General features: G+C 35.9%; 1 protein-coding gene across 10 annotated transcripts in view; it reads left to right on the forward strand.

The window, feature by feature from the left end:
- The window catches only part of CTNNA2 (catenin alpha 2), a 1097491-nt gene that overhangs the window by 1035172 nt on the left and 37875 nt on the right, over positions 1-24444 (forward strand). For all 10 annotated transcript variants that reach the window (XR_006215835.1, XM_042981836.1, XM_042981834.1 and 7 more), the window contains 2 exons: positions 16081-16186; positions 20457-20591. Coding sequence is in view for 9 of the 10 variants with exons in the window: in XM_042981836.1 (XP_042837770.1) it covers positions 16081-16186; positions 20457-20591 (241 nt within the window). In the remaining variant the exon portion in view is untranslated. The remainder of the gene's footprint in view (positions 1-16080; positions 16187-20456; positions 20592-24444) is intronic.

Consider the following 24444-nt stretch of genomic DNA (forward strand, 5'->3'; position numbering starts at 1 on the left):
TGCAAGAGGATTCCCCTTTCTCCACATCCTTGCCAACACCTGTTGTTTCTTGTGTTTTTTATCTTACTCATTCTGGACAGGTGCAAAGTGATATCTCATCATAGTTTTGATTTTCATCTCCCTGATGAAGAATAATATTAAACATCTTTTCATGTGTCTATTGTTCATTTATCTTATCTTGTTTGGAAAAATGTATATTCACATCTTCTGCCCATTTGTTAATTGGATTACTTCTTTCTTGGATGTTGAATTATATAAGTTCTTTATATATTTTGGATACTACCCCCTTATCAGATATGTCATCAACCTACATATGTCTGTAGGTTGTCTTTTAGTTTTGTTGATTGTTTTTATTTTGATGAAGTCCCAATAGTATATTTTTGTTTTTCTTTCCCTTGCCTTAGGGGATCTATCTAGAAAAAAGTTGGTATGACCAATGTCAGAGAAGTTACTGCCAGTGTTCTCTTTCAGAATTTTATAGTTTTAAGTCTCACATTTACATTTCGGTTTACAATCCATTTTTAGTTTATTTTTGTGTATGGTGTCAGAAAGTGGTACAGTTTTCTCAACACCATTTGTTGAAGAGACACCGCCCCACCCCCCCACCCCCCATAGGATAGTCTTTCCTGCTTTGTTGAAGATTAATTGAACATATAGTTGTCAGTTCATTTTGGGGTTTTTTTTAATATGATTTTTATATGGTTTATATTTTATATGGTTTTTATTTATATGATTTTATATGATTCATGTGTCTATTTTTATGCCAGTACCATACTCTTTTGATTACTATAGTTTTGTAATATGGACTACTGGACTGGAAGTCTAGAACCGTGATGGCTCCAGCTCTGCTTTTCTTTTTCCAGGTTGCTTTGGCTATTCGGAGACTTGTATGGTTCCATACATATTTTAGGATTGTTTGTTCTAGCTCTCTGAAAAATTGCTTTTGGTATTTTGATAGGGGTTGCATTAAATATGTAGATTGCTTTGGGTAGTGTAGACATTTCAACAAAATGTGTTCTTCCATTTTGTGAGCTTGGATGTCTTTTGATTTCTTTTGTTGTCTTCAAATTCTTTTATCAGTGTTTTGTTATTTCCACAGTACAGGTCTTTCACCTCTTTGCTTAGGTTTACTCCTAGGTATCTTATTTTTGGTGCAATTGTAAATGGAATTGTTTTCTTAATTTCACTTTCTACTGCTTCATTATTGATGTACAGACATTCAACCAATTTTGATATGTTGATGTATCCTGTGACGTTATTGAATTTATCAGTTCCAGCAGTTTACTGGTGGAGTCTTTGGTTTTTCTATATAAAGTATCATGTCATTTCCAGATAGTGAATGTTTTATTTCTCCTTTGCCAATGTAGTTGCCTTTTATTTCTTTTTGTTGTCTGATTGCTGTGGCTAGGACTTCCAGTAGTATGTTGAATAAAAGTAGTGAGACTGGACATCCTTGCCTTATTGCTGACTTTACAGGAAAAGCTCTCAGTTTTTCCCCATTGAGGATAATGTTAGTTGTGGCTTTTTCATATATGCCTTTATTATCTTGAGGTATATTCCCTTTAAATCTACTTGGTTGAGGGTTTTTATCATAAATAGATATTTTACTTTGTCAAATGTTTTCTCTGCATCTGTTAAAATAATTTTATGGTTCTTATATCCTTTCTCTTATTGATGTGATGTATCACATTGGTTGACTTGTGAATATTGAACCACCCTTGCAATGCAGGAATAAATCCCATTCGATTGAAGTGAATGATTTTTTTTTAATGTATGGTTCTATTCAGTTTGCTAGTGTTATGTTGAGGGTTTTTACATTTATGTTTATCAGGGATATTGGCCTGTAGTTCTCTTTCTTGGTGTTGTCTTTACATGGTTTTTGTATCAGGGTATTGCTGGCCTCATAGAATGAATTTAAAAGTTTTCCTTTCTTTTCTGAATAGTTTTTTTTTTTTTTTTGAATAGTTTGAGAAGAATAGGTAGGTATTAACTACTCTTTAAATATTTGGTAGAATTTGCCTGTGAAGCCATCTGTTCCTAGACTTTTGTTTTTGGGAGTTTTTTAGTTGCTTATTCAATTTCTTTACTGGTTATTGGTTTGCTTGAATTTTCTATTCTTGTTTCAGTTTTGTAGTTTATATGTTTCTAGGAATTTATACATTTCTTCAATGTCATTCAATTCCTTGGCCTATATTTCATAGTATTCTAATATAATTTTATATATTTTTGTGGTATTGGTTGTTATTTGTCCTCTCTCATTTGTGATTTTATTTTATTTTTTTTACTCCTTTCTCTTTTTCTTGATAAGTCTTGCTAGAGGTTTATCAGTATTATTGACTGTTTTGTTTTTCAAAGAATTGCCTCCTGCTTTCATTGATGTTTTCTTTTTCTTTCTTTCTTTTTATTTAGTAATTATTTATTTTTAATTGTGTATCATTTATTTCCTTGCTTCTGCTGGTTTTAGGTTTTCTTCTTTTTCTAGCTCCTTTAGATGTAAGATTAGGTTGTTTATTTGAGATTTACCTTGCTTCTTGATGTCAGACTGTATTGTTATAAAGTTCCCTATTAGCACTGCTTTGCTGCATCCTAAACGTTTTGAACTGTTGTGTTATCATCTTCATTTGTTTCCATGTACCTTTTTTATTCTTTTATTTCTTGGCTGAACCATTCATTGTTTAGTAGCATGTTATTTAACCTCGATGTATCTGTGGTCGTTTCAGATACCTTTCTTGTGCTTGACTTCCTTGTAACTAATTTTTAACATACAATTGATTGTACTATTTATTGTCTTTTAACCTTTGTACTAGCTCTATAAGTGATTGATCTACTTTCCTCCTGTATATTTGCTTTTGCTACTGAAGTGGGTTTTTTTTATAATTTTCTTCAAATTATGGCTTTTTCTTTTCCATTTAAAGAAGCTTCCTTAACACGTCTTGTTAGGCTGTTTTAGTAGTGATGGATTCTTTAATTTTTGTGTGGAAAATTTTTATCTCTCCTTTAATTCTGAGTGATAACTGCCTGGTATTCTTGGTTGTAGGTTGGTTTTTTTTTTTTTTTTCCTTCCCTTTCAGCATTTTGAATATATCATGACACTGCTGTCTGGCTTGCAAAGTTTCTGCCAAAAAAGCAGCTGATAGTCTTACAGGGTTTGTTTTGTGTGTTACTAGTTGCTTCTCTTTTGCTGCTTTAAAATTTTTCTTTCTCTTTAGTCTTTAGTATTTTAATTATTATGTGTCATGGTGTGGGCCTCTTTGGGTTCATCTTGTTTGGACCTCTCTGTGCTTCCTGAACCTGAGTCTGTTTTTTTCTCCAGGGTAGACAAGTTTTCAGTTTTTATTTCTTCAAATAAGTTATCTGCCCCTTTCTGTCTCTTCTGCATCTGTGTCCTCTATAATGCAAATGTGTGTTCACTCAGTATTGTTAAATTGATCCCTTAACATAATTACAGTTTTTTTTTAATTTAAATTTAAATTTTATTTATTCTTTTGCTATTCAGCTTGGTTGCTTTCCAGTACTGTCTTTTAGATCATTAACCCATTCTTCTGTATCCTCTTATCTACTGTTGACTCCCTCTTGTGTATTTTTCATTTTGGTTTTTGTATTCTTCATTCTGGTTCTTTTTTAAATTTTCCCTTGGTTGAAGTTCTAAGTTTCATCATTCTTCTCTCCTGTCCAGTGACCATTACTTTGAACTCTTTATAAGGTATATTCATTATTTCTATTTCATTTAGACTTTTTCTGAGGCTTTGTGTTGTTCTTTTATTTGGAAATTCCTCTGTCTCCTCATTAAGCTTGACTTTGTTTCTATGAATTTTGCAGAATAGCTACTTCTCCTAAATGTGAAGGAATGGTCTTATGTATGGTTATCCCCTATTTAGACTGTGTGTGCTTGGTGTCTTCAGCTGGCGGACTAAAGCTGTGGTTGGTGAAGGGTGAGGGTCTTGGAGAACTCCATGCTGGGGCTGCCCTAGTTCAATGGCCAGAGTTGAAGTGGATGTGGGCTTGGGTGGCTCTCTATGCATAGGGCATCCTGGCAGAGGAGCTGAAGCTGAAGTGGGTGCAAGCTGGGAGTTCCTGGGGCTTTCTATGCAGAGGACATCCAAGTAGGACAGCTGAAGTTGAAGCAGTGCAGCTGGGGTATCTTGGGGTGCTCAGTCCAGGGAGTCTCCTGATTAAGCAGCTGGAGCTGAGGTGGGCATGGGCCAGGGGTTCCCAGGATGATCTTTGTAGGGGAGTCCACTGGTGGGACAGCCACCTAAAGTAGACTGTGCCTGGGGTATCCTGACAAATCATCTGGAGCCAAAGTGGTACAAGCCTGAGTGTTCCAGGCTGCTTTGCACCTGTGTCACTTGGGTGAAGAGTGCACACTGACCAATGGTGTCTTAGTATGCATCACTCTAGGGCTACTTTGGTGAGACAGCTTGGGCTGGTGTGAGCTAAGGGCCCAAAGCCCTCTGAGGTAATAGGCCAGTGAGGGCACCCAGACACCATGGAGGAGGTGAGTTCAAGGTTTTTCCTGCAACATGATCTTGGACAAGAACTCAAGGCCTGTCTTTACTGACCCTTAGACTTATTTCTCAGTTTTGTACATATTTTTACTTTAACTTCAAAGCCATGAGATAAATGTGATTTCCTTGAAGAGTTCAAGTCATGCTCCTGCAGTATCACTGATTCCTCATTATTCCCCAGATTCATTCAGCTTTTCTACTATGCTGTTTTCATGTCATACTGCATAAGCTGGTTGATGAAGATAGATTTTCCAAGCATGTTTTTTTGAGCTCTGGTTCTTGAAAGAAGCTTCTGTGATGCAATACATTTGAAAATACACTACTATATACTTTATATCATTATTGGAGAGTTACAGTACATTGACAAGTTAGAGGTATTGAGAAAGCTATAGCAAATAAACCTTTTGGTGTGTAGTAACTAAGAATTTAAGAATTCTGGGTACTGAGTACATTAACTCAAAATGTACTTGCACATTGATTTGTCACATTAACACCTATTACCTTTTCATGAAATAAATGTGAATTCATTGGTAAATGTAGATACCAGTGATGTAGTAATAATAGTTTTCCATGACATTCTCTCTCTCGCTCTCTCTCTTTTTATTTATTTATTTATTTTTTTTTTGAGTGATCACTTCCTGGGAGAGCTTCCAAATATTGACCCTTATATAAGAATGACATATTATCATAATAGAAAAGGTTACATGAATCTGTATGACAGAGCCAATTCTATGACTTGATGTTCTTTCCCTTCCCCCTCAAAAAAAACCAAAAACTAAAAACATGTCCCAGATGGAACAGTATTATGGTTTCTGTCTTTAAGATCACAAGATTCCTCAAAGCACCTTTTAATATGCCTAAAATAGTAAATCTGGTTTAAAGTAGGGAAATACAAAAAGGTGTAAGTCATCATTTTGAGACTAGACGCTATATACACGATGGGGCCAGTTCCTTGGCCAACATTTCTTTTCACTGATAGGAAGACTCAAATTTTGTATCTTTTTGGGGCCTGCTTTTTTATTATTTTTTCTGGTGGCTATTTCTTTCTTTTTTCTGTATCCACTTCACATTATTCAGATGACTATGGTTAACTTAGACCTGTGCTGTCAAATACAGCAACCACTAGCCACATGTGGCTATTTGATTGGTTTTTACTGTGTTAAAAATGCATGCAATAAAATTCACCATTTTAATAATTTTTAAATGTAAAGTTCTGTGGCATTAAATACATTTATATTGTTGTATAACCATCACCACCATCAGTCTCTAGAATTTTTTTTTTTTCCGCAACAGAAACTCTGTACCACTGAACACGAACTCCTCATCCCTCTCTCTCCCCTGCCTCTGGCAATCACCATTCTCTTTCCTGTCTCTATGATTTTGACTACTCTAAGTATCTCAGATAACTAGAAACATACAGCATTTGTCTTTTGATGACTGGCTTATTTCACTGAGCATAATGTTCTCAAGTTTCATCCATGTTGTAGCTTGTATAAGACTTTCATTCCTGTTTAAGACTAAACAATATTATATTTTATGTATATATCATATTTTTTTATCCATTCGTCCATGTTGGACATTGATTGATTCTGCCTTCTGGCTACTGGGGATAAAGCTATATAAACGTGGGTGTCCAGCTGTCTTCTTGAGACCCTGTTTTCAGTTCTTTCAGGTATATACTAAGGAGTAGAATTGCTGGATAATATGATATTTAATGTTTAATTTTTTGAGGAACCAATGTCTTGTTTTCTATAGCAGCTGCCTCATTTACATTCCCATTAACAATGCACAAAGTTTCTAACTTCTCTACATTCTTGCCAACGCTTTCTATTTTCTGCCTTTATTTTGTTGTTTGTTTTTATAATAGCCATCTTAATGAGTGTGAGATGGTATCTCACTTGTTTTGATTTGCATTCCCTAATAACTAGTGAATTATTCATGTGCTGACTACCCATTGTATATATGTATTTTTTAGAGGAATATATATTCAAGGCCTTTGCCTATTTTTTTTAAATCAGGTTGGTTTATTTTGGTGTTGAATTATAAGAGTTTTTATATGTTACAAATATTGACTCTTGTTAGATATATAATTTGTAAATATTTTCTATGATCCTACAGGTTTTCTTTTTACTCTGTTGTGTTCTTTTACGAACAAAAGTTTTTAAAATTTTGTTGTAATCAAATTTACCTGTTTTTTTTTTTTTTATTACAGGTGTTCTTGGTATTATATGTAACAAATAGTTTCCAAATCCAATGTCAGGAAGTTTCCATGTTTTCTTACATTATTTTATAGTTTAGCACTTACATTAAGGTCTTTGATCAGTTTTGAGTTAATTTTTTATATGGTATAAGATAAGGGTCCCACAGCAGGGTTTTTTGTTGGTTTGTTTGTTTTTGTTTGTTTGTTTGTTTGTAGGTGGATATCAAGTTGTGTAAACACTATTGGTTGAAGACACTGTCCTTTTCCCATTAAATGGTCTTATGACACCCATGTTGATAATCTTTTAGCCATATGTATGAGGGTTTACTTCTGGGTTCAGATTAATTCTTAATTCAGTTCTTAATTCATTTTCATGAAGCAATAATAATGAATATGGCTTTAGCTTCACTTTAGTACCTAAAGTACTTATGAATATCTAAACTCTTCTATTTAGTAGTTGAGAGTTTTCTTATGTTATTTTTCTGGGTAATTATAATGCTTTCTGTCTATATTTATGGTTTTAAATTTGATATCCATATATATTGTAAAATGACCAGTCTAGTTAACATCCATCACCATACATAGTTACAATTTTTTTTCTTTAGATGAAAACTTTCAAGATTTACTCTCTTAGTAACTTTCATATATACAATTACATATTATTATTATTATATCCCCATGACTTACTTATTTTACAGTTGGAGTTTGTACTTTTTAATTTCCTTCTCTCTCTCTCTTTTTTTTTTTTTAATTTCTAAATGTCTTATTTATATTTGAGAGAGAGAGAGAGAGAGAGAGAGAGACTGAGTGGGGGTGGGGCAGAGAAATTGGGAGACACAGAATCTGAAGCAGGCTCCAGGCTCTCAGTTCTGAGCTGGCAGCACAGCACAGAGCCCGATGAGGGGCTTGAACTCACAAACTGTGAGATTATGACCTGAGCTGAAGTCAGACACTTAATGGACTGAGCCACCCAGATGTGCCTCCTTCTCACATTTCAGTGCCTGCCTGCCTGTCTCTTACCTTCCACCACCCCCTTAACCCCTGGCCTCTGGTAACCACCAATTTGTTCTCTGTATCCATGAATCTGAATATTTCTGTTTGTTTAGTTGATTGGTTTTGTTAGTTTGTTTGGGTTTTGCTTTGCTTTGTTTCAGATTACTCATATAAGTGAGCTTATATGATATTTGTCTTTCTCTGTCTGACTTCTTTTATTTAGCATAATACCCTCAAAGTCCAACCATGTTGTCACAAATGGCAAGATTTCATTCCTGTAGGGATGAATCACATTCCTTTATAAATATAATCACTTTATCCATTCTTCTCTTGATGACATTAAATTTTCATATCTTGGCTATTGTAAATAATGATGCAGTGAACATGAAGGTGCATGTATCTCTTTCAGTCATTGTTTTCAGTTTCTTTGGGTAAATACCCATAAGAAGAATTGCTGGATCATACTTTCAATTTTTCAAGGAGCCTCCATACTGTTATCCATAAAGGCTACACCAATTTACATTCTGACCAACAGTACATGAAAGTTCCCTTTTCTCTTCATCCTCGCCAAGACTTGTCGTTTCTTGTCTTTTTGACAATAGCCATTCTAACAGGTGTAAGCTGATTTCTCATTGTGGTTTTGATTTGCACTTCCCTGATGATGAGTGATGCTGAGCAGTTTTCAGGCTCCCTTTGGCCATGTGTGTATCTTCTCTGGAAAATGTCTATTCAGATACATTGCTCATTTTAAAAACTGGATTATTTGCCCTTTTTGCTACTGAGTTCTATAAGTTTTTTTTTATGTATGTTGGATATAACCCTTTATTAGAGATATTATTTGCAAATGTTTTCTCTCATTCAGTAGGTTGCCTTTTCATTTTGTTGACAGTTTCCTTTACTGTGCAGAAGCTTTTTGGTTTGAGCTCATCCCACTTGCTCATTTTTGCTTTTGCTGTCAAATCCAAAAAATCTTCAAGACCAGTGTCAAGTTGCTTATTACCATGTTTTCTCTCAGAGTTTTAATGGTTTTAGGTCTTAGTTTTAAGCCTTTGATCCATTTTGAGTTGTTTTTTATGTATAGTATAAGATAATGGTCCAGTTTCATTCTTTTGCCTATGACTGTCCAGTTTCCCAACACCATTTGTTGAAGAGACTGTTCCCCATCGGACATTATTGGCTGTTTTGTCATAAGTTAACTGATCACATATGTGTGGCTTATATTTACATTTTAAACTAATGCATTTATTCCTGAAGAATTATAAAATAAAAAGGGTACATAATTTAAGCGTAATAAAGACTATAGAGGAAAAAAATCACTTTTCAATCAATGGTCCAGGGACATTTGGTTCCTGGTATGAAAAAATAAAGAACAGTGTGATTTCTACCTCTCCTTCTATACAAAAAGAAACTGCATGTGGATTTAATATCTAAATATGAAAAGAAAACCTTAAAATATTAGACTAAAATGGGAGACGATATTTATGATCTTGGGATAAGGATGAACTTTCACTTTCCAGCTTTATTGAGCTATAATTAACCTGTAACATTGTGTAAATTTAAGGTGTTCAATGAGTTGATTTGTACACATATATATTGCAAAATGATTACTACCACAGTGTTAACACCTCCAGCAAGGAAGAACTTCTTAAAGAATAAATGAAAGAGAATTTTTGCATCCGTATTCATCAGGGATATTGGCCTGTAGTTCTCTTTTTTTTTTTTGCTGGGTCTCTGTCTGGTTTAGGAATCAAAGTAATGCTGGCTTCATAGAATGAGTCTGGAAGTTTTCCTTCCCTTTCTATTTTTTGGAACAGCTTGAGAAGGAGAGGTATTATGTCTGCTTTAAATGTCTGGTAGAATTCCCCAGGGAAGCCATCTGGTCCTGGATTCTTATTTGTTGGGAGATTTTTGATAACTGATTCAATTTCTTCACTGGTTATGGGTCTGTTCAAGTTTTCTATTTCTTCCTGTTTGAGTTTTGGAAGTGTGTGGGTGCTTAGGAATTTCTCCATTTCTTCCAGGTTGTCCAGTTTGTTGGCATATAATTTTTCATAGCATTCCCTGATAATTGCTTGTATTTATGAGGGATTGGTTATAATAATTCCATTTTCATTCATGATTTTATCTATTTGGGTCCCCTCCCTTTTCTTTTTGAGAAGCCTGGCTAGAGGTTTATCAATTTTGTTTATTTTTTCAAAAAAACCAACTCTTGTTTTCATTGATCTGCTCTACAGTTTTTTTTTTTTTTTTAGATTCTATATTGTTTCTTTCTGCTCTGATCTTTATTATTTACCTTCTTCTGCTGGGTTTGGGGTGTCTTTGCTGTTCTGCTTCTATTTCCTTTAGGTGTGCTGTTAGATTTTGTATTTGGGATTTTTCTTGTTTCTTGAGATAGGCCTGGATTGCAATGTATTTTCCTCTCAGGACTGCCTTTGCTGCATACCAAAGCATTTGGATTGTTGTATTTTAATTTTTATTTGTTTCCATGTTTTTTTTTTTATTTTTTCTCTAGTTTCCTGGTTGACCCATTCATTCTTTAGTAGGGTGTTCTTTAACCTCCATGCTTTTGGAAGTTTTCCAGACTTTTTGCTGGGGTTGATTTCAAGTTTCATAGCCTGAAAGTGTGCATGGTATGATCTCAATTCTTTTATACTTATGAAGGGCTCTTTTGTGACCCAGTATGTGACCTATCTTGGAGAATGTTCCATGTGCACTCGAGAAGAAAGTATATTCTGTTGCTTTGGGATGCAGAGTTCTAAATATATCTGTCAAGTCCGTCTGATCCAATGTATCATTCAGGGCCCTTGTTTCTTTATTGATCCTGTGTCTAGATGATCTATCCATTGTTGTAAGTGGGGTATTAAAGTCCCCTGCAATTACCACATTCTTATCAATAAGGTTGCTTATGTTTGTGATTAATTGTTTTATATATTTGGGGGCTCCCGTATTCAGCGCATAGACATTTATAATTGTTAGCTCTTGCTGATGGATAGACCCTGTAATTATTATATAATGCCTTTCTTCATCTCTTGTTATAGCCTTTAATTTAAAGTCTAGTTTGTCTGATATAAGTATGGCTACTCCAGCTTTCTTCTGACTTCCAGTAGCATGATAGATAGTTCTCCATCCCCTCACTCTCAATCTGAAGGTGTCCTCAGGTCTAAAATGAGTCTCTTGTAGACAGCAAATAGATGGGTCTTGTTTTTTTATCCATTCTAATACCCTATGTCTTTTGGTTGGCGCATTTAGTCCATTTATATTCAGTGTCGTTATTGAAAGATATGGGTTTAGAGTCACTGTGATGTCTGTAGGTTTCATGCTTATAGTGATGTCTCTGGTACTTTGTGGTCCTTGCAATATTTCACTCACAGAATCCCCCTTAGGATCTCTTGTAGGGCTGGATTAGTGGTGATGAATTCCTTCAGTTTTTGTTTGTTTTGGAAAACCTTTATTTCTCCTTCTATTCTGAATGACAGACTTGCGGGATAAAGGATTCTTGGCTGCATATTTTTTCTGTTCATCACATTGAAGATTTCCTGCCATTCCTTTCCGGCCTGCCAAGTTTCAGTAGATAGGTCTGCTACTACCCTTTTGTGTCTACCTTTGTACGTTAGGGCCTGTTTATCCCTAGCTGCTTTCAGAATTCTCTCTTTATCCTTGTATTTTGCCAGTTTCACTATGATATGTGGTGCAGAAGATCGATTCAAGTTACGTCTGAAGGGAGTTCTCTGTGCCTGTTGGATTTCAATGCCTTTTTCCTTCCCCAGATCAGGGAAGTTCTCAGCTATGATTTGTTCAAGTACACCTTCAGCCCTTTTTCTCTCTCTTCTTCTGGAATTCCTATGATACGGATATTGTTCCGTTTGATTGCATCACTTAGTTCTCTAATTTTCCCTTCATATTCCTGGATTTTTTAATCTCTCTTTTTCTCAGCTTCCTCTTTTTCCATAATTTTTTCTTCTAATTCACCTATTCTCTCCTCTGCCTCTTCAATCCATGCTATGGCCACCTCCATTTTATTTTGCACCCTATTTATAGCATTTTTTAATTCCTCATGACAATTTTTTAGTCCCTTGATCTCTGTAGCAATAGGTTCTCTGCTGTCCTCTATGCTTTTTTAAGCCTAGTGATTAATTTTATGACTATTATTCTAAATTCTTGTTCCGTTATATTGTTTAAATCGGTTTTGATCAATTCATTAACTGTCACTACTTCCTGGAGTTTCTTTTGAAGAGAATTCTTCCATTTGGTCATTTTGGGTAGTCCCTATGGTAGCTCCAAACTGCAGGGCACTTCCCCTGTGCTGTCCAGAGAAACTTGTGTTGGTGGGCGGGGCTACAGTCAGACTCCATGTCTGCTCCAGATCACCACTGGGGCCACAGTCAGACTGGTGTGTACCTTATCTTCCCCTCTCTCAGGGGCAGGACTCACTGTGGAGTGGTGTAGCCCCTGTCTGGGCTGCTTGCACACTGCCAGGCTTGTGGTGCTGCTTCAATGGGATCTGGCCAAGGGCATATTAGCCGGGGTGGATCCGCAAGGTGCACAGGGGTGGGAGGGGCAGGCTTAGCTAGTTTTGCCATCACTGGTCCCCTGGGGGAGGGGCCCTGCAGCACCGGGAGGGAGGCAGGCCCCTGGGACAGATGGATCCACAGAAGCACAGCATTGGGCATTTGCACGTTGCAGGCAAGTTTGGTGAGGGGAACTGGTTCCCTTTGGAATTTTGGCTGGGGGATGGGAGAGGGAGATGGCGCTTGCCAGCACCTTTGTTCCCCGCTGAGCTGAGCTCTGTCCTTTCGGGACTCAAAAACTCTCTCTCCCGGTGTCCTCTCGCCCTCCCTGCTCTCTGAGAGCAGAGCTGTTGACTTTTAACGTTCCAGATGTTAAGTCCTGCTGGCTGTCAGAACTCACTCAGTCTGGTCCCTTCGCTTCTGCAAGTCAGACTCGGGGGCTCTGCCTTGCCAGGTGGGCTGCTCCTCCACTGCCCCAGCTCCCTCCCGCCAGTCCGTGTAGCGTGCACCACCTCTCCACCATTCCTACCATCTTCTGTGGGCCTCTTGTCTACGCTTGGCTCCAGAGAGTCTGTTCTGCTAGTCTTCCAGTGTTTTTCTGGATTATTCAGGCAGATGTGGGTGGAATCTAAGCAATCAGCAGGACGAGGTGAGTCCAGCATCCTCCTATGCTGCCATCTTCCTTGAACTCTGCTGATTTCTTGCTGCCTCTGGAGGTGATGGATAAGCCGTTCCTGGATTTTGGATCATAGCTCCAAATCTTTGGCATTATGCGTTTTCAGACTTTATATGAGCTTCTCCCTACCTGCCCCTACCTCCAGCTTCCTCCCCCTACTGGTTCCAGAAACTAGCTGGAGTGGGACTGGGTCTGGGGTGGAAAGGGTCTGACTTAGAAAACAGTACTAAATCCAAAATAAGGCTGGGCACACCTTCAAAACCAGACTGGGTCCAGGGTCAGACCCGGTCAATCTTAGAAACACAATTGGGACGAGGAGGAACTAGGTCCAGAATGAAATTGTTTTTGAAGACTTTCTTCCTGTATTCTGGAAGAGTTTAAATAACATTGAGATTATCCTCTTTTTAAAGGGTTAGTGATTTCCTCTGAGACACCATCTGGATTGACTGATTTTTTGACTAACTTTGTCTTTAATAGTCTTGTTTATTTCTATAAACAGGAAATCAGACTCTGTAGTTTTTTCAAAATCTCCTTTCTTGTCAGCATTGGTAACTTATATTTTCCTAGAAAGTTATTCCTCCAGGTTCTCAAATATATTTACATGTGTTGAGAAATTTAGTTTTATGATACTCTTAATTTTGTTTTCTAAGGTCATTTCACTGTTACCTTTTTTTACTTTTAAATGTTGTCTCCTTTGTTTTGATAGCAATCTAAGTATATTTTTTTACATCTGGTTTTCCTTTTTTTTGGGCGGGTGGACCCTGTTTTAGAATTATTTTCCATGTTTCATTATTTTCTAAATCATTAATCTTGTAATTTTGTTAGTTTTTTTTTTCCTGCTGCTTCTTTGTAAATGCTTGAGTCAGATAATTCTTGTTTTCATTATTTCTTGTAAATTCATGTCTGTAGTGAAGGTTATTTGTTTTCCTTGAGATCACTACTTGAGCATTCTTATAAGAATTAAATATATATATAGCAAAAAGAGTACTAAATTGTGATTCAGGACACAGAGGTCCCAACCCTAATTCTCTTTTTGTATATCACCGTCTCTGCCAGTATCATCCTGGGCATGTCACTGAGACTTCCTGCTTGGGTTTCAGTTTCCTCAACTAGAAAAGAAAGAAATATTTGATGATCTCAAAAGTTCTATTTTGCTGCCTAGTTTACTGAAATACATTTGTATCACCAGCTTGGGACTCTAAGAATTTGAACTGAGTCTACAAAATGGGCTCTAGACTCAAATATTTTAAGTAACGATATACTAGTTAGTCTCTGAACTGTAGTTTCCTGTGTAGTCACAAAAGACAAGCTTCTAATTGTTCTTTGGCTATAAGACGGGAGTCTAAGCTTCAGGCAAATGTAGATCTCTATAAGTATTCCTTACTAACTTAGCATATTTTGTCATAATTAATCAACTGTTGAAAGTTACGTAAAGTTCATGGGGCAGTGTTTTTCCAAATCCTTTGAAATTCTTGAAACAAACAAATACCTGATTGTTGGTGAGGAAAAAGTTAAGCAGCATGCACCTCTTTTTATGGGTTAAGATTGAAGGCAAAAAGTAACAAAAGATATTGTGTCAGAGTAAAACTGTAAACAAGAAGAGATTCTAAGGTCTGGAAGTTATAAAACAAATGTGTAATAATGACAACATTATTAAACATTGACAGATTCTGCATCTAAACTTTCTTTAAAAAATATAAATCAAAAACAAGGAAAAGTTTATTTACAGATAATAAATTAATGTTAGAAAATGGGAGCCAGATTTTCACAAAATCTTATCTATGCTACATAAAATTCACATATGAAGTCTCTTGTCATAGTTAAAAACCTAAGTAGTAACTGGAAAAAAAAAAATCACTGTCCTTTGTGGAAAAATTAAAGCTACCATAGCAAAATAAAATATCTTAAGTTTTGAATTTGCCATCCTGTGTGTTTAAGCATTGACATGAATACAATGCATTTTTTTTTAGCTATGAATGTAAAAAATACCAAAAGGGAAATTAGGAGGGAAAATGAACAAAATACCCTTCATTTACATATATTTTCTGAAGCCATTTTAAGTCTTCTATTTAGAAAATGTTATTATATAACAATGGCAGTCATTGCCACTGTATATATCCCTATGTGTTCTAAATAAGTTGTTTCTGAGTAGTTTTTCTCCACATCTCACCACATTTCTAACAATAGGAATGTAATTTTGTAGCCTTAAAAATTGCATTGATTTTTAGATGCACATAAGGAGAGCAGAATAAGTAACAATGCTAAAAAAAAAAAGAATAAACGTATTGTTTTATTTACCTCTCAAGAAAAGAGAAAGAAAAGTCACATGCCCCATTTTGTTTAAAGATTTATAGTGCAGCATAGTTTCCTTTTCTTTTATAATAAATATTTAAAATACATGTAATATTAAACAGTTCACCAAATTGAAAATGTTATGTGAAAATATGGGACGATGGTTTGGAAGTATAAAGACATCTACTGTCACACAGTGTTTTGTGTTTTTTGTTCATAAGTCAGTACTGGAAGCCTACAAGCCAATGGGAGTGCGGGCTCAACAGATTTCTGAAATGCTGGCCGATTTGGTTATATGGTTATATATGAGAGACCATTGCTTTTCAGAGTGTCAAAGTAGACTTAAAAATATAATTAATACAATATAGTGCTGGATATGGTATGAAAGACAATGCATTTGTATTCACTTTGGCTAGACTCTGATTTAAATGTAGAATTTACATTTTGTCCTTTATAAAGCTTAGTTGAGTTAATAGTATTTCTTCCATTTTCCTCTCCTCTAAAGTGGGAATAATGATGCTTGCTTGCTAGCGTTGTAATGAATCCAAGTGAGGTGGTATATATAATAGCATAGGCACATGGTAAGCTTTTAAATATTAAATTCCTATCACCTTCAAAGTGGTCATCTTTTTTAATGAACCACTGTTTAAAAACAAAGAAATTAATATAAAGAATAAACTATGAGCATGCACATCAAAATAAGGAAAAATATTCCCTAAAGGTGAATGGAGGTAAAGTAGACTATTAACATGGAAACTGAAGTGAACCCAGAAAACATCTGAAATCCTTCTGATCGGGACAGAGCAAAATCAAATACAACAACAGAGTCCTGGACAAACAATACGGTAGGTTTGTTTATTTGTTAGAAGTAAATTTCTAATTATGTTGTATATGTTGTTTCAGAGGCAAAGGCCCATTGAAAAATACATCTGATGTTATTAATGCTGCCAAGAAAATTGCCGAAGCAGGTTCTCGAATGGACAAGTTAGCCCGCGCTGTGGCTGATCAGGTAATACAGGAGGGAGAGTAAGCACATGCTGTGTGGTACCATTAATTAGCACTTGGGTTCTATAATGGTTTTTATGTACTCTATAAAATGCTTCTGAAGGATGAATTGTAATCACTTACGTTTTACAAACTGGACTCTAACTTTGCTGAGACTGAGTTCATGGCAAAGTGGGTTCAGTCCAGGAGCGACTCATCAGGCCTATGACCAAAACTCCTTCAGAACGAAGAGTACCCACTACTTAAGAGACATAACCCCCAAAGAATGGATTATGCTGGCTACCCTCATTCAGCAAGTCAGCTACACTGCATAAAGAGGAAGAGAAAGAACTTTTAACTCTTGTTATTTAATATTGATCTTACTATAATGATACTCTTGATAATTCTTAATAATGCTCTGGCATAAATGGAATTAATCCACATAATCAGGAACCTCCAGATTTCAGCTTTATTTTCATCTGGATTTAAAGGCATTACAGAGAAAGGAAATTCTGAGAGTATCTTTTGTGCTTTCAGACCGAAGTTAGATACATGAAAGTAGTTCTGAATCTCACCTGAGTATTTGTGTTTATCTCCACACTTTGCATGTCATGTGGCTTAAATTGGAAATCTAAAATCCTGTTCTAAATATGTCTAGTTGCAATAATGTTCCATTCCTTATAAGGGTACTTTAAACAGTAGACTTGTACAGGTAACTAATTCTTACCCTTTTAAATAACAGTGGTTTATAGTTTGAGCTATTTTAAAAGGAAAAATGTCTTAAAATATAAAATAAGATTCTGAAATAGAAAATATTACATAAGCTGTTACTTACATGGACACAACATTATGAGCATGAAGTCGCTTACTAGACTCCAATATAGTGATACTGTCTGGAGACACTGACATAGGATTGTTCCTCCTTCTTAATGGCCCTAGTCTCCTATAATTTTTGAGTTGCTTATTATAATTTTCTTCCTTCATTCCTTAATGTTTGACTCTTCCCCTAAATACTTGCCGTCTTCAACATCCCAGATTCTAGAATCCCTCAGAAGTCAATACCAAATCCACTCGTCTTGTAAATACTGAAAACACATGAATAAATCATTAGGATTACATTTAAAATATGCCAGCAGATTGTCTCATTTTAATTTTTTTACATATATGATGGCTAATCCAAGGGAATGTTTTGTGCTTGCTTTTAAATTTTTGAGAGGGGCTCCTAGGTGGCTCAGTCAGGTAAGCATCAGACTCTTGGTTTCGGCTCAGGTCATGATTTCATGGTTCATGAGATGGAGCCTCTCATTGAGCTCTAGGCTGATGGCGCAGAGACTTCTTCGAATTCTCTCTCTTCTCTCTCTCTGCCCCTCTACCCACTTGCTCACTTGATCTCTCTCCCTCTCAAAATAAACAAACATTAAAAACATTTTAATTTTGGAGAAACACTTAATCGTAAAGATAATTCATTAAATATTACCACCATTTGACTATCCCCTAAAATTTGTATGGGTTGAAGACCAAACCACCACTACGTTGCTAATTTCAGGGACATATCAACTGCCAGGCTTCCTGCAGTTTGCAGGATAAATTGAACTGATCTATACAGAGTTCTCTATGTATCCCAGAAAGTTTATGGAAAAGAGAGGAGAGATAATGAATGTTCTTGGAAATATGCACGCATGTATGCAAACAAACAAAAATGTACCAGCCAGGAAAGAACGCCATTTTTTCCCTGAAAATGTTCAGGGCACTTGGGATGAGTGGAGTGAGAAGAGATTGGTAGAGGTTCTAAAAAGAGTTTTGTGAGGAAGGACTTCTTTCCTGAAGTGAAAGTAGATGGAGTTTGGATGGCTTCTCCATTAATTAGATTCTCCATTAGATTCACTTCTGAATCTAAATTGCTTTAAACTATTTTTTAGTATGTTTAGGTTCCTTGAGTTCTTGTTTTTTGCTTTCGCATTTTAGGGCCTTTATTTCCAGCAATTATGCAACTTGAATCATAGTCCCAGGCAGTTTTGGTATATGGAAAGCACGTCACACATGCACACACACAAATCCCAAGATTCTAGATGTATTTTGCAATTAAATAACAAAGTATTTTGCAGCGCCTGGGTGGCTCAGTTGGTTAAGTGTCTGAGTCTTGATTTCAGCTCAGGTCATGATCGCAGTTGGTGAGATTGAGCACCACTGTGGGCTCTACACCGGCAGCATGAAGCCTGCTTTGGATTCTCTTTCTCTCCCTCTCTCTCTGCCCCTCCCTGGCTTATTCTCTCTCTCTCAAAATAAATAAACATTTAAAAAATAAAAACCAAAATTAAACAAGAAATTAAATGACAAAATATTTAAAAGCTATTCTATGATGACTTAAAATAAACACATGAGGGTTAAATATAACCCTCTCTTGGTGGCATGTGCACTGTCATCAGCTATGAAGCAACTTGCAGTTTTTGCTAATGCTTTGTCTGAATAGGACATATCTTTCTCAAAATCACCTATTTTCATGATATATGAATTATATTTCTTGGTCCATCATGCTTTTATGTGTGTTTTAAATAATGGAATAGGATGAACATTACCAAAAAGTGGATGTGTTGCCTTTATTTTGCCTGAAAATATTTTTATGAAGATTTGAGATACACAAGCAATATAAACTTTTTACGGACTGTTGCATTTTTAATTACTGTTCCATTGAGATAGAACTTCGAGTTTAATTTGTTGCAAGGTATTTGTATCGAAAACCTTGTCAGCCCTCAAGGGAGATATCATTTTAAAGTTAATTCCTTTCAGTATATGGGTCTCTGGAGTAGGATAAATATTACAGTATTAAGTACTTGTAGAAAGCTAAAACAGTCTCTGTGGGATTCTTTCTTGATAAATGCAGTTAGTAAAAAAAAGTACCACAATGGTGTTATATATAAAAGAGACCCCTTTGTCATTTGTTAAAGATATGGTTATGTCAAAACCACAGGATTCACAGTATTAATGAAAGGTTTGCCTTTTTTTTTTTTTTTTTAAGAATTGCCTTTCTTAAGCTTGAAGAAAACCTAGCTGGAGTCTTTTTCTCATAACCTTTTTTTTTTTTTTTTTTTTTTTTTTTTTGAGATAGAGAAACAGTGAGCGGGTGAGGAGCAGAGGGAAAGGGAGAATTTTAAGCAGGCTCCATGCCCAGTGAGGAGCCCAACTTGGGGGTTGATCTCACAGTCATGAGATCATGAACCAGGCTATAATCAAGAGCCAGAAACTTAACTGACCAAGCCACCCAGGCACCCCTCTCATTTGCTTATTCTAAATAAGTCACTTCAGATTTAGCTATAGATCTTTATTTCTTACAGTGTTGGATCAAAAATTTGGTGAGTATACATCCTTTACAAGTGCTAAATTGAGCCAGAACAATGGAATGGCCTACAGAATCTTGAACTGAACTTTTGATAGTAATAGAAATATATTCCAATTATTGAATAACCATTGGTATTGAAGCCTTAAATGCTTTAGAGAGTCCTGTAAATATCTTTGGAAGTGTTCAGCTAAGCTCACTGTGTATTTGATGGATATCTACCCACTAAGTCTCAGAGAGAATCCAAAATTCCTGGTTCTAGTTGACTCTGGTATAACCTTTGAAGAGCTCTGTTTTTACTCTTATGTGTTTGTTTCAGTTGGCTTCAAACTCTACTTAAACCTCTTTCTCTAACAGTGGTTATGATCCTTCTCAGAATGTCTTATTTAAAGTTTATAATGTTGCTAAATTTTTGATAAATACAAAAATCCAAAAAGTGTAATAGACTTCCTTTAGTGAATGATACTTTTCTGAGAAAGCCAAAGGAAACAAATGGTTTTTTCACCCAACCAAATGAATTGAAATTCTATCTTATGCTGTGTCAGAGAGATTTCTACGCAGAGCGATTTCTTTCTAGCCTCTGTTCCTTTGGTTGTCCATATTAAAATAACTACACATAGTGAATGTTGAGTGGGCCACTAAGAAAAAAACCTGTAGAATATTTGGTTTTCTTAACAGTTTAGAAGACAACTGGTAAAATTACTCATAAACATGTACAGAAGTTCCAGTAAGACTTTCTGGAAGATCTTCAATATTCTGTTTAGAGTATTGTATCAAAGTACAGCTGACCATTGTAAACTACTGACTGTGGCTTTCATAAAATGTGCTATCAAGAAGTTAAATGGATGTGATTAATATTTATGACACTAAAACCTTTTATTCTCACAGCTTTTATATAGCAAGTGTTAGAAACTGAAGAGTACTTACTAATTGAGATCACTTTTTTTTTAATGTTTTATAGTGTCCTGATTCAGCATGTAAGCAGGATTTATTAGCCTACCTTCAACGAATTGCTTTGTATTGCCATCAGCTTAATATCTGCAGCAAGGTGAAGGCAGAAGTTCAGAATCTAGGAGGAGAGCTCATTGTGTCAGGGGTAAGCTGGGAGTTGGGCTTCACAATTAAAGTTCCCACTGTTGTGCTTCCAAGGCAAGCATTCTTGGCAACAGTACTGCTAAAAACACCAAACTACAGTGATTCATAGGGAGTTTTTTTTTTTAAATAAATGTTATCACCATTATTCCAGACCTTACAATAACTCACAAAGAGCAATTTGATTTTCCAATTACCCCATGTTTATACTAGCCTTGTAAAATCTCCATTCTTCACAAGAAAACTAATTTTGTAGTCTGGAAACTCATTGCCAAGCTTTGACTATTATAATTATTTGGAGCTTTTGCACATTTACTCATTGTGAGTCTACTTCCCTTTGTTAGTCCTAGTAATTTCCACTCTCTGTTCAGGAGCCAGCCTCTCTATGTGTGGATTGTGTTCACATGTTAGAGATGATGAAAACAATAGGAATTCATTCATCAGGTTCCAATGCATACTAGGTTATCAGTAACCCTTGAAAGCCAGAAAATATTCAAATTTAATACAGGTTGATGTGCTGTTGCCAAAAACTAACATAGTTGTCAAACACTAACAATTATGTCTTCTTTGCTTAATCACTCCGGTGTTTCCCTTAGTATCTGGTCCATTTTCATCAAATATAAAGAAATAAGTTTGATTAATAGAAGAATTATGATTTCTTGGCAAGATTTCCAAATGTATGTGATGAGGTTCTTCACCTTGGCTTCTCCTCCCTCTGTCCCCTTCTTTGAACACGAGGTGCCATCTATTGTAAACTATATGCAAATTCCAAAGTGTGGCTCTGCCACCTTTAGTTCTTTTCCCAGTCAACGATGATGCTGCCATTTTAAGTGTGACATTACTGGGAACATCACATTATCAACGTGGTGAATGCCTTTTGAAAATCAGACGAGGCATGAAGCTCAATTCTCAATTTTCAGAAATTCAACAGTTTGACCATTTGATAAAAATATATGGAAAAATCATTCTTCAACGGTTTCAGGTTCTGTATTATTTGGGTGGCAGAAAACAGCTGGGAAAAGAGCTGATCTGGCTTGCATGGAGATGCCATCTGGAAAGCCTGTTCCATGCAGTTTCACCTAGAGTCCGATAAATTGGCTATTTTGTGCCTCTTCCCAAAGCATAGTCACCTCTTTGCATTTCCAAAACGATCCTGCTTCAACATTCTTCAACAACCAAGAGCAATCTGTCTTGCAATGTGTCCTTTCTGCCCAGTTGGTAATTACCCAGTTTCTCTCTGCCAAGAAGTGATCAAAACATTGCATATCCCTTGCTTCTTTTCTTATCTTCAGACTCGATGGTATAGTTTCCCATACCATTCGGCTTTCATGTCCATCTGTATATAGCACCTGTGGAACTGAGTGCTTTTTGTTTAGCTTGCCTTGTGTGCTTTCATTTGTCACTTTCCAAATCTTATTATTTACATGGATGCACAAAGCATCTTTGTGGATCTCAGAGTCCACAACCTCATTTAGGTGATATTTTACTGGCAGAGCTGTTCTCCATTATCCTCTCAGTACCCATTGTTCATCACTGCTTCCCGAGCATCATTTCCATTGTCTTTTCCTCATTTAGATGTAGTCCAAACCATCACTGGCTTTTATCACTTGCACTGTTGGCATTTGTAGAGGTGTTTGAGATTGAGAACACCATCAAGAAGCCTGTTTCCTTCTTTGAGTCTTATTGGCAAAGTTCATAAATCCTTGCATGGGAGAAGGCTTCTTTTTGAGGAATGTTATATAACTTTATAATAGTTTTGAGTCAAATGCATTATAAAGGTTTGCTATATATTGCTCAGTTTTGGACCTGCTCTTGGCCTCCTCATTTTTTCAAAGCTTGATTGCTATTTGGTGCCATACCTGCATCTGTAGTCTGCTGTCTTTGCCACTTCTGCGTCCATCTTATTCTTCATCCTCCTTCACTGATGGCTAATGGAGAAAAAATACCAATGTGTTTCTTTTGCAAAATAGCCACAAATGACTGCCTTCAAAGTTCTGAAAGAGTCAAGAATGTAAGACCCCATACACACAAACTTTCAATGATTTTGCCAAGAAAAATGTGTCCATGCCTAGGGCCCCATTTATTTTGTTGTCTGGCATGACAAAGTTGCTACATTTTTAGGGATAAACTACTATAGTATTATATATGAGAGAGAGAGAGAGAGAGAGAGAGAGAGGGAGGGGAATGCTTAAATAATGGGATTCAAGGCTGTGGCTTCTTTTCTGAAATAGAGGAAAGCTCCCAGGAAGGTATATTTGTTAGTATCAAAATTTCCCCTAAAATAAGAGATTTGGATAGCTTATTTCCATTTTTCCAAGAGAAATGACTTAAATCTCAAAGCTGAGAGCTGTGTTTTTAGAGCCGTGAGCTAGCATGATGAACAGAATGCACATGTGCACAGTTATGTATCATGTCAGCATGTGTATGTTTTATGTGATTCTGTGTGTACTAACTGGGAAAGGCTTCTTCTGTTGTATCTGCCTTTGGCTTGAGAGGTGGGGCAGGAAAACTCAACAGGTCATAGGCTGGGGACAATGGGTGCAAAAGTTCTTGTGACACGATGGGGAGTTGGAGAAATAACACAATCCTGGATATATGCTTACATGTGCTCAATCATACAATTGCTGTCTAAGAAGCACTACTAATTTTCTGTCTGGAGATATGTTTTTAAAAGTTATTGGCTTAAATCCTTCTCAACAGGCAAAAGGTGCCATTCCTACTAAATCTCAAAGTAGAAGATGCATTTGTGAGCCAATTCAGCTTACGCCATTTGTGTGGTTGCTAAGGAGGTCAATGGGGAAGAGAAAATCTAAAAAAACAAACAAAAAAAACAAACAAACAAAAAAAAAAACCAAAAACTAACAGTGACAGAAATGTTAAAGTGAAAGTAGAAGAAACTGAAGTCCAGAATATTAAACATCCATTAGTTTATAAATTGGCTTTATTGGCTTAGTGTTTGTTTATTTAATCTCTTAGGTCAGTTTACATGCTTTTTGGAAAAAGGAATGTTGAAAGAAGAGGAAGAAATGAGAGTAGGATAGGAGACAAGAGGCATGAAAGAAGAAAAAAAAAAGAAATTTAACCATAGCGTATCGTAAATTATTTTAGTGAAGGTAATATCCCTTAAATGTGATAGCATTATATTCATCATGGCAGAAAAGTTGAGCAAACTTTTTTCCAAGTATGTAAATATATTTTGCATACAAGTAAATTCCAAAGCTGTGATGCGGATATTACTTGTATATTTGATGGTTGTGTTTTTAATTAATTTTTATTTACTAGGTTTCAGAGGATTTAATGGATTCTTTTAAATGTAAAAATGAAGATGTACACATGGATCTGAAGACATAAAAATCATTCTAAATAACCTTTGATTATTTTTACCCTAACATTTGTACTTCGTGAATTTTTCTGAATGAGATTGGAAACAGTAAGGTGGAATTTAAGAATGTAGAATGCTGAACATCAAACATTCTGATAAATCTGAGAAATTGCGCCTTACTATTATTATTATTATTATTATTATTATTGTTATTATTATTATTATTTGAAGTTCAACTACATCAAGAGTCTCATTATAACAATGAAGTCAGAACAAAAGAGCAATAACCCTACCCCGGACAGGAATTCACTGTTTAGGTCAGAGATGGAAGGACACAAATTGTAACTTATAGTTGACCCCACATAAAATGCTACAAATTTTGAAAGATTTTATTGCATTTAAATGTCTTTTTTTCATATTAACAAAATATAGGAGCAGAGTTTCGAGGTGGGGATATTAGTTTCCTCAGACTGACTGAATGGAGCCCTGCCCTATTCCTGAGGAATGGAGTAACCTGCCCTAATGTGCACTTTTG

This window comes from Panthera tigris, chromosome A3, assembly GCF_018350195.1.
Source record: "Panthera tigris isolate Pti1 chromosome A3, P.tigris_Pti1_mat1.1, whole genome shotgun sequence".
Lineage (NCBI taxonomy): Eukaryota > Metazoa > Chordata > Mammalia > Carnivora > Felidae > Panthera > Panthera tigris.